Source organism: Plasmodium vivax, chromosome 10, assembly GCF_000002415.2.
Source record: "Plasmodium vivax chromosome 10, whole genome shotgun sequence".
In the NCBI taxonomy this organism is placed as follows: Eukaryota; Apicomplexa; class Aconoidasida; order Haemosporida; family Plasmodiidae; genus Plasmodium; species Plasmodium vivax.
The window spans coordinates 588,659-598,766 of NC_009915.1; the positions used below are offsets into that span (position 1 = coordinate 588,659).

A 10,108-nucleotide genomic window follows, 5' to 3' on the forward strand; every position below is an offset into this window, starting at 1 on the left:
GGGGAGAGAGAAAGACACGCGCGAAAGGCGCAAGTGGGGTGACAGAAGTGCATGGAGGTAAGTAAAAAAGGTCGGTAAATAGGTGGGTAAACAGGTGGGTAAATAGTTAAGTAAAAAAGATGGATAAACAGGTGGATAAACGGGGCCTCCAAACGGCCGCTAATCTGACCACTCGGCGAATGCGCCGAACTTTGAAAAGGAGAACAAAAAAATCGGGAGACGTCCGCGCTGCGCAGCGCTGCGGCTAGCCGTCTCTGCCAAAGTTCACGTTGCTCAGGAACTGCTTCACAAAGCTGAGCGTATTCAAGGCGCTGAACATGAACGTGTGGTCGCTAATCGAAATGGAAATGACGGAGAAGCCAAGCGCCCTGAGCAGCCTCTTCTTGAACAGCGAATTGGGGTTGTACAGAATGAGTCTCCCCTTTTGGAGGAAATGGCTGGGTCCGTCTATTTCGATGACGACCTGCGGGGGGAAAGGGGTAAGGCGGTGTGGTAGCGGCATGGCGGCGGTGTGGGAGCGACATGACAACTGCCTGGGAGCGGCATGACGGCGATGTGGTAGCTGCCTGGGAGCGGTATAACTGCTGCCCCGTAGCGACCTCGCAACGGGGTGGCGCTGCCGGCCCACGCGGCTCCTTCGCAGCATGCCCAACGTACCCTCGAGCGGGGCACGTACACATCCACGAGCAGGGAGTCCAAAATGAAGTACTCGTTGTGGTGGAAAATGCTAAGGTGCCTCAAATCGTTCGAAATTTTCTTATGCACAGATGAAGAGATTTGGTTTTTTTCTTCTCTTCGCTGATTTCTAGCTAGCTGTTTTTTCCATATATTTAACGTGTTCAGGGAGACTTTAAAGTGTTTGTCAAATGTAGCTTGTATCTGTCTCTTCAGCGAGGCATTATTGTCTATACGGTCATTTGGATTCACCGCCTGTTCATATCTTCTCCCCATTTGTGCACCCCCCTCCTTTGAGTTTTTCCTCATTATAAACAAGCAGTAAGCAAACGCGGCCTGGTACAGCTGCGACTGATGGATCTGGGAGATGAAAAATTGCAATTTGCTAGAATTTTTTTTTTTCCCATATTTTATAAACCTCTTATTACATTCGTGCAGGGCATTTTCAAAAATGCTGCTGGGGAAGAGATTCAGGATGGAAAGACTCCACAGGATGTTGGCGATGGACTGCACTTCACATTTGGTCCACTTTATAACTTTTTCTTTCAAATGGGAGTGGAACAGGTTTAGCAATTTTACCATCGTCATGCTCCCGTTTGTGTCGTTATATAAACTTTCATCTTCTGCTTTGTCACTTAGGTGATTCATAAATCTGGCATATTTCTCCTCGTCTATTTTCCCCCCCTTGGGGTTACTTCTCCGTTGGGGTGGTTCCTCTTCTGGGCTCTTCTTCCCTACACTGGTCGGTGTGCTACCTCCGAGGGGGGCGTTCCAAACAGGTTTGTTCATTTCGCTGATTGGTGAGTTAGCGTGTTTTTCCTCGTTTGGGTCCCCCCTAGGGAGACTGCCATTCGCATCGATAGACTGCTTCCCATTGTGCGTTTCCTCCAATCCGTTCACCTGCACAGTGTCGCTTCTCCCCACTGCTTGGCCGTTGGCCGCCTCGACGTGGTTGCCATCCCATGCCTTCACGTGAGTCTTCTGTGAGGAGGAATGCCCCGCTTTGTTCTCCTTCCTGTTGTATATATCTAGAGGGACGCCTATCCCAAGGTCAGCCATTTCTCTCTGGTTCAACTGGGCACATCCCTTCTGGTGCGGCTTCTCCTCCCCCATCAGGGGGAAGACGTACTCCCCGTCGATGATGTGGACATACGGCTTGCAGTTGGGGGGAGGAGCGGCTTCCTCGGGGGCATCCGCCCGAAGGGCCGCGTTCGCCTCCCCGCTCCCCCGATCGGCACAACCTCCATGAAGGGCACTCCCCTCACCTCCGCCCCCATAGTAGCGCAACCTGTGCTGCGCGGGCACATCCCTGTAGAGACCCAAGCCGACATTCGCGCAGGGCCAAAAAATGCTGGACCACGTGCGCATGGTCATTTTGTCCTTCTCCTTGGCAATCCTCTCCAGGGAGTATACCAAAAAATTTTCAAACAGGAGAAAGGCGGCGTACTTTTTATCGCTAGTTGTGTTCTTCTTCGTGACTAAACTGCTAGGGGTGCCGTCCGAAAGTGGGTCCCCACTGGTTCGTTCAAAATGGCTGAATTTTTTGCCGAACGGATTGTGCAACCCATTTGTGGGACCCGTGTTAAGTTTGCTAATCGTTAGGTAGTCTTCCTCCAGGCCAAATTTCCTCAGGTGGTTCTCCCTAACGACATGCAGAATGTCTTTATTAGACGAGTCGGCTGCAAAAATGGAGAGGCTATACAAAATGGTGGCCACATCCTTCAGTAGCAGCGAATCGAAAATGTCCAACGCATAATTATAGAGACTTACTAACAGGTCGTAGTTACAGCAGCCAGAGGTGGCAATAGCCCAGATGACGTTGCTAAATTCTTGGGCCTTAAATTTGTGTTCCTTTAGGTACTTCACCAAGCAGCTGTTCACTGAGATGAACTCCTCCTGCGTGGTGATCAGTTCGCACTTGATTGCACTGAAGGACCAAAGGATAATTGAAATTTCTTGTGCCTTGAAATTGTTGGCATTTTGGAAAAATCTTTTTTTTATATTTTGCCATAAGTCCACTTCTCGGTTGGACAGGATGGCTGAAGCCCATGCGATGTTCGCCACGTGCTTTGTTATTACGGGCGCGTTGGTCAGCAGGGTTTGCTTCATCAGGGCGTAGATGCTGCTGTAGGTGCGTCTGGTGAGCAGATTCGCGTGGTTGTTGCAGGGGGGGCGGTCCTCCTCGCGCTGTGTCTGCTCAGTTGGAAGCTCCCCAGTTGGAAGTTCCCCAGTTGGCTGCTCCTCAGATGGTAGCTCCCCAGTTGGCTGCGCCTCAGATGGCCACTCCTCAGTTGACCGCTCCCCACTTGGCCGCCCCCCACTTTGGTGCCACCCCCCCGCCGGGGAATACGTCTCGAAGAGGCTGAAGGTCACCGGGTCGAAGTCGCTGCTGGCGGCCCCCCCCTGTCTCCCCCTGCCTTCTCCCCTCCAGCGGTAATTTTTATTCTTCACATGTTTGGCTATACGGTGATAAGCCGTCACGATGTTAACCTCATTAAAAACTTTTCTTTTTTCCGCGTCCGTTTTGGCGCTTTCGCTGTGCTTGTTAAGGACGTCGAAGAGCTCCTCGACGGACAGGGCATTGACTATCTCCTGATTAATTATTATATTGGAGTGATTGGCACTAGGTTTTTCGGAAGTCCTCTTGGCGGAGTAGTAGGCGGACTGAAACACTGGGGAGAAGTCTTCACCGCTCACTGGCTCGTTGTGCTTGCTGTACTTCTCGAGGTCGAAGCTGTTCATTTCGTTGGTGTTGTTCCACGATGTGAATTTGAAGTTTGTTTTTTTTTTTTTCCTGTTGCCACTGATTTGGGGGGGGTCCCCCTTCGCATTGGGGTTTTCCCCGTTGGCGCTTCCTCCGTTGGCGCTTCCTCCGTTGGCGCTTTCCCCATTGCCGCCTCCCCCGTTTATGTTCACCTCATGGGCCGCCCCTCCAAATGAATTATACTGGTCCTCCCCACTGGTCAGCCTCAAACAGGTGCGGCGTGGGAGTCCCCTAGTGACGCTTCTCCCCCGTTTTCCATCTTTCGCACCACCGGTTAGGCTAAACCGAGTAACAAAGAGGATGGTCTTCCTTCTCTTTCTCTGGTGGACACTTCCACTGTCATCACATCTGTGTGTGCCTCTTCCAAAATTGTACCTTTTGGTGAAGGGCTTTCCACAATTTTGGTGTAAAAGTGGAAGGTTCCCATTTCGCCTGAACAGAGCAAGGTAATAATGACTGCTGTTTCGGGGATTTGTTTTCTTAAAAAGGTACAGTTTCACAAAAAAACAAATAATGGTGAGTAGTGTTAACATCAATCCTTTCGATTTTCTACATCCTTTCAATTGTGTACATCGCAGCATGTGCCTTGGGTAGTTTTTACGTCGAATGTTCTTGCTTTATTTTCTTCATCAGGCCTGTTCCAATTTTTTTTTTTTTTTTCTTTTAAAATATATTTTTTGGTGAGTCATTCTCCTGGGCAGCTTCCCGCGGAGGGGGTCGAACATACAGGCGTGCCGAAAGGGGATAAAATAAAAAATGGGGACCCCGCGGGATGCCACCAAATGTGGAGAAAAAATCAAAAGGGGGAGTAGCCCCTCTGGTTGAGCGGCAAACCGGCTGTGATTAAAGGGGGATGTGTCACTTAAGCTGTGCCGGGTGAACGGTAGTAGGCGAAGGGGCCGGTGAACGAGGGGCGTGCACCACTCGTGTGGTGTACATTGTGGGAGCCCTATGCGCCGGAAGAGCATTCCGCGTATACGCCTTCAAGGAGGGGCCCCCAATAGCTAACTTCCTCTATGTTTGCTCCTGACGTGCGACGAGCTGGCGGTGATGACTCCGTGTCACCCAGGTGGAGCCTTCCTGCTTCCACCACGGCGTAACGAAGCACACGCCAATACGCACGCCCGTTTCCATTTCGAACGTTCACACTGAAGTTTAACCCTGCTGCATTGCTTCGCGCATCGGATTGGAGCTGTCCTTATGGGTGCCCTCCACCCGATTGATTCTTATGGTTGACCGGCACGGGGTGGCTACTTGGGGGGTTATTTTACACGAAAAAAAAAAGGAGTTACAGAAAAAAAAAAAAAAAATACAACGCGGGAATGCAAACAGGTACCTACACATGTCCACATGGGAATACAGAAAAAATGCGAACGCCGTGATGATGCGGCGTGGTCAGGAGTGGTCAACCGCAGTCAAGGGGGTGTCCAACGGACTGGTGGGCGAAGAGGAGACTCCCCCCACCACACACATCTTGCATCACAGAAGGGACTCCCGGTACATGGTCTTCTCAACATTGCTGTGCGAGCAGAAGGCTGCAAGGGGGGGGAAATGGGAAAAAATGGGAAAAAAAAATGTCAAAACACACAACTGCGCATTACACCCTTCTGCGTGCCCCTTCGTCGCCTCGACGTCTACTGACGAACAGCGCTTTGCAAACGCGGGGAACGCAAAGCAGCCCCGCGCGCAAGAAGCAAATCCTGCTGAGGCAACTGCGCGTGTACCCGTTCCGCCCGGCTGCAAATCGATGAAGTCCCCATCCCCGACGGTAACTTCAAGGGCGTTCTTCCCGTAAATGAACTTTTCAAAAATGGACTGAAAGGGGGAAAGGAGGAGGTATGCAGGAGGAATGAGGGAGGCATGAGGGAGAGCTGAAGAAGGAATGAAGATGGAGAGGCGAAGAAAGCGGAGTGAGGAAGGCGGAACCGCTTCCCCCGCAGTTGCCACGCGCACCCACCTTTATAATTATCTGCCCGGTTTTTTTGATGAGGACGGCCCTCTGGTGATGGATATTCTTCTTGGAGTAGGAGCAAATCCAGCTCTCCCTGCGTTGGTGAAGCGGCGCAGTGTCATGGCAACTTGGCTCGGCAGCTTGCGAGGCACCCCAACGGTGCCCTGCTCTCGCAAATGTACACGTACATATACGCAAAAACATGCGCAAAAATATACGCAAAAACATAGGCACACACAGGAATGCACTTCGCCTGGCCATGGAGAGCCAAACGAAGGAGACTTACTCCCCGCCGGGCACGTCGCCTCCCTGCGACACCTCCGGGTTAATGGCTATGAGGTCCCCCATTTTCAGTTCCTTCCCACTAACAGGACACGACAAAATCTTTGATGGACGAGTGAGCTTTTTTTTACTCAAGTCCTTCTTCACCTTTGAGTTGCTCGCTAGCCAAAAGTTGTTTGAAATATCTAGTAGGTTCTTTTGTTCTTCCTTCTACGGAGGGGGGGAAGCGAATGAGACGTTGCTATGGGGTGCCACCAAGAAATCGCAGTGCTCCATTGGAACGATGTAAATGTAAGACATACGGAGGAGGCATACACCTGCGGCATCAGTGGGGGTGCTTTTTCCCCCCCTTTTTTTCGCCCTTTTTCACCCCCTCCAGGGAGTGCAAAATCACCTGCACATGTTCAGAATTGTCAATTTTTTCCAACTCCTGCATGAACTTCCTTTTCTCCCGTTCGACCTGGTAAGAAGCCTCTTCGTCTTTTCTCCTCTTCAGCTCTTTAACCTGTTCATCGTATTCCTTCTTCCTCTTGGCGTAGGTTTTTTTTTGAGTCAAAAAATGGTTGACGATGCAAATTTTGCAAAATATGTGCCCATAGGGGGTGCTCACTGGTGTCTCCGCATTCCGCAGGCATATCCAGCACTGCTCGAACCGTCGCATGGAGTCTTTCCCGAGTCTTTCCTTCAGGGTTCCCACATCTGGGGGGGGGGAAGTGAGAAGGGGGTGAAGCGATCAGGGGGTAAAGCGATCAGGGGGGGGAAGGATGACGAATTGGCGGTTGACAAGTTAGGGGGCGCACCACACATTAACGCCCTTGTGATGACTCCCACGGGGGGACATCCAAGACCAGCTTTATCTTTTCCCCCCTTTCGTTAAAAACAACGCAGCGTGCCATGGAGCCAATTTTTTATTAACAAACAAGGGGGCACTACACAGCTGGAGGTAGTCCTCACCAGATACTTTCTTCCTTTCATGGTAGGTGAATATAGGATTGGCGGTGTTGTTTTTGCTATGCCTAGTCATGTTCGCTTCGTATATTGGGGTGATTCATGTCAAGAGGGGGAGTTCAGGACGGGGTGGGGAGTCACTTCCACATGGAGGCACTTGTTTGGAGAGCTAACCAGTTGTGTCGTTTTTCCTCTGCTTCTCCCTCCTTAGGTGGCTCTACTGGCTTGTTCCACGCGACATTCACGGTGGCCACTTGAGGAACCAACTGAGTGGTGCGTACGTTCCGTTCCTACCTCAGGGTGAGAGGAACTGCATGGCAAAATGGGGTTGCTTTTTTTTTTTTTTTTTTTTTTGTAACTTCTATGCTGGTTTGCGGCTAAAGATGATCATGCGGTGAGAAGGGACATCGCTTTGAGGATTTTATTTTTCTTTCCTCTCTCCGCGTATTTTTTTTTTGCCAAGTCAGCTCCGTATTTCCAACGCGCAGTGGCTAGGCGAGTGGGCGGAACCGCTCTCCCCTTTTTGGACGCGCAAAATGGGTCGCGTTTGCCCTTGTTAGGCTCGTTTTTTTTTTTTTTTTTTTTTTTGCGATGGTTGCGCGGGCATGGTAGCACAGAAGTGGTAACGCCGAAGTGGTGACGCCAAAATGGACTCCCTGCTTGCCTGCCCGCGCAACTCCGAGCGGCACGCGCGTCCGGTTTCGCATGCGCGGTGTGCCAGGTTATATTTGCGTTGTGCCCAGCTGCGCGGTGGCGAAGTGGTGAAGTAGCAAAGTTGCAAAGTTGCAAGTGGCAAAATTGCAAAGCTGCTAATCGCAAAGCTGCTAATTGCAAAGCAACGAATTGGTGACACCCCCCGCCCCTGAGAGGCACCCGCGTGTGCACACGCAAAGACGCATTCGCGCGCCACGAAACGCGAAAAGATTTTTTCCCCACCTCCAGGGGGGGTTGTTTTTCCTCGGCAGCTCATTCCACGTAAAGGAACAAAGGGTATCAATCGTTAATATATTTCGCGGTTTGGGGTGAAGGCTGCGCAGGGGCAGTTGAGCCTTTTCCATGATACGTATATGGGGTGCCTCCCACTCCTCCAGTGCTGCTTCCCACCCCTCCAGTGCCGCTCATCCCTTGCGAAGATGGCGGCGAACCCGCTAGGCACGGACACCAGCATTTTGGACAACAACTTGACGCAGATCTTCCGAGACTCGGAGGAGTGGCTGACGCTGGAGTACCTCCTACAGATGAATGTGCGGACGTCTAGGGTCCGACTGGTGCAGGCATGGCATCTCTCTCCTGTGCACCTGATAAACAAATTTGAGAAGAGAAACGCGAACAAGTTGGTTTTGAAAAGCTTTATTGACGTGTCGTCTCTGGACATGGATAACTCCATCCAGGACGTCTGCACGCGGGGCTTTTCCGTGTCGCGCCGGGGGCTGCGCCTCTCCGTGGGGAACTTCAAGTAGGCGCGCTGATGCGGTGATATGGCGGTGCAGCGTTGTGGCGACCCACCCGTTTTGCTTCTCAACTGTGTTGCTCCTCAACTGTGCTACTTCTCACCGCTCAACCTTTGGCGCACCCCCTCCCCCCCGCAGCATCCCGGGATTCCCCCTAACCTCGCTGGACGCGGGGCGCGCTCTGGTGAACCCAAACGAGCTAGCGGGAGAACCAGGCGCAACTCCAAAGGCGAAGAAAACCCTGAGGAACATCCTAAAGCACAGCGAAACGGTGTTGCTATCGGGTGAGAGAAGCGTGTTTGAGTTTTTCCTGTGCGATGTGGGGGTAGGCCTCTCCCTATCTGTTAGCGAAAAAGACGCAGAAATGTACAACAGAGATACAGTGCCAGTAGAATATGATAGCCTTTTTATTGACAAGCAGAAGGTAAGCGCATTGGATGACTCGTTAACAATTCATTATAGCGAAAGGGATGAAGAGCAGAGTGGAGGTATCTCGAAGGGGGGGACCAACCGAGAGGATCAAAACAGCGAAAGGATAAACTTAGCCTTGGGAGGAGACACCATGGCATCATGCGGAGTGCTTCCACATTATACATTCCATCACGAGTATATCATTTTTGATAACTCCCAGTTGCTGCCTCGGTATTTAATACAATTTGAATGTGACCCAAGTGGCGAAGAACATTTCAGCCTTCCCTTATGTGACTACTGTGGAAATGCACCCTCTGTGTTTTTTTGCGAATCGGATGAGGTTAAACTATGTGCAAAGTGTGACCAAATGATACACTCCCAAAATAAACTTGTAAAGAAACACATCCGGAAGACGCTAAACGAGGCGCAAACAATATCAGGCAAATGCAAAATACACGTACAGCAACGTGTCAGCATGTTCTGCACCATTTGTCACATCCCCATATGCAATATATGCGTTTCGAGTCATTCACATATGGATTTGTGTGGGGAGAGTTTCCCCTGGTTAAGTAAAAAAAACGATGCAATTATTTCGCTGAATTTAGCTTATAAAGCCATCATAAAACATAGTGCCATTCCTTCAAATGTGGTGAAAGAAGAAAAAAAAAAATTAAATGATGTGTTGAAAAAAGTCGATAAATTGTATGAACAAGTCAGGTCAAATATGAAGGATGCGGAAAAACATGTGTACACAATTTTAGAAGATGTGATTAAACAGCTACATGAAACTACTGACCAGAAGATGTGTGCAGTGTTGAGTGAGGAATATGAGTTGAAACGACAGTTTTGCGAAATTGCATGGAACGAAAATTTTCTCTATTATCTGCAAACGGTGTTGCCTCCAGCCGATTTTATGAACGCCTGGCTTAAGCACTGCTTGGTGCGAGAGGAAATTGAGAGGAACTCGGGGCACGCGGAGAGGCCGCACGCGCTCGTGTTCCCCGACATGTGCATTCGGGGGAACATCAACGTCGCCACGGAGGAGTCCGCGCGCCACGCGGGGGGGAAGCAGCACTAGGTGGAGGTAACACTCGGTGGGGTATCCCCCCTGGGGGGGCAATTCAGCCGAGTAGTTGCCAACTTTCATCCGACGCAGTGGGGCTATACACCAGTTACTCCCCCGTTAGGTGGATTTTCCACTGGTGAGTGGGCAGCGCATGGCATGGCATAGCATCGTATAGCATGGCATCACATCGCATCGCTCTTTGCATCCTCGTTGGCGTATTTCAAACGCAACCGTGTGGACATGTACACATATGCGCTTCTCTCCCACGCGAGTTACCCCCTTAAAGGGCGAACAAATTGACACAAAAAGGGGAACCCCGTTGGTAGCGGCCCTCCGATCACCCACTGCAACGTCGAAAATGGGGCATTCCAACATGTTGACGTTGCGAAGGTTGGACTTTTTATTTTTTTTTTTTGCTTTTTTGGTGAACTGCTCACACGAGATGATGGGGGTAAAAAAAAATAACCACCCATGACCGCAACACAGGATGTAACGATGTATTTTTTTTTTTTTTTTTTTTTTTGTGTGTGGGGGCATGCCCTTTTGCCCCAAAGCGACGA

At 50.6% G+C, this 10,108-nt stretch overlaps 3 protein-coding genes across 3 annotated transcripts; 1 reads left to right on the forward strand and 2 right to left on the reverse strand.

Moving 5' to 3' along the window:
• Positions 1 to 244: 244 nt before the first annotated feature.
• PVX_080340 (hypothetical protein, conserved) lies at positions 245 to 4,081 on the reverse strand (the record flags this gene model as incomplete). Its single annotated transcript, XM_001613726.1, has 2 exons — positions 658 to 4,081; positions 245 to 463 (listed from the first exon to the last, which is right to left on the reverse strand). The coding sequence occupies exons 1-2, from the start codon at positions 4,018 to 4,020 to the stop codon at positions 245 to 247; spliced, it is 3,582 nt and encodes a 1,193-aa protein (XP_001613776.1). The 5' UTR covers positions 4,021 to 4,081.
• An 837-nt stretch (positions 4,082 to 4,918) lies between these two features.
• Positions 4,919 to 6,696, reverse strand: PVX_080345 (hypothetical protein, conserved; the record flags this gene model as incomplete). Its single annotated transcript, XM_001613727.1, has 6 exons — positions 4,919 to 4,974; positions 5,164 to 5,254; positions 5,397 to 5,484; positions 5,677 to 5,882; positions 6,043 to 6,371; positions 6,627 to 6,696. 6 exons carry the CDS (start codon positions 6,694 to 6,696, stop codon positions 4,919 to 4,921), a joined length of 840 nt encoding a protein of 279 aa, XP_001613777.1.
• Positions 6,697 to 7,753: 1,057 nt separating this feature from the next.
• PVX_080350 (zinc finger protein, putative) lies at positions 7,754 to 9,560 on the forward strand (the record flags this gene model as incomplete). The annotated part of the gene is made up of 2 exons (XM_001613728.1): positions 7,754 to 8,076; positions 8,210 to 9,560. The coding sequence occupies 2 exons, from the start codon at positions 7,754 to 7,756 to the stop codon at positions 9,558 to 9,560; spliced, it is 1,674 nt and encodes a 557-aa protein (XP_001613778.1).
• Positions 9,561 to 10,108: the final 548 nt, after the last annotated feature.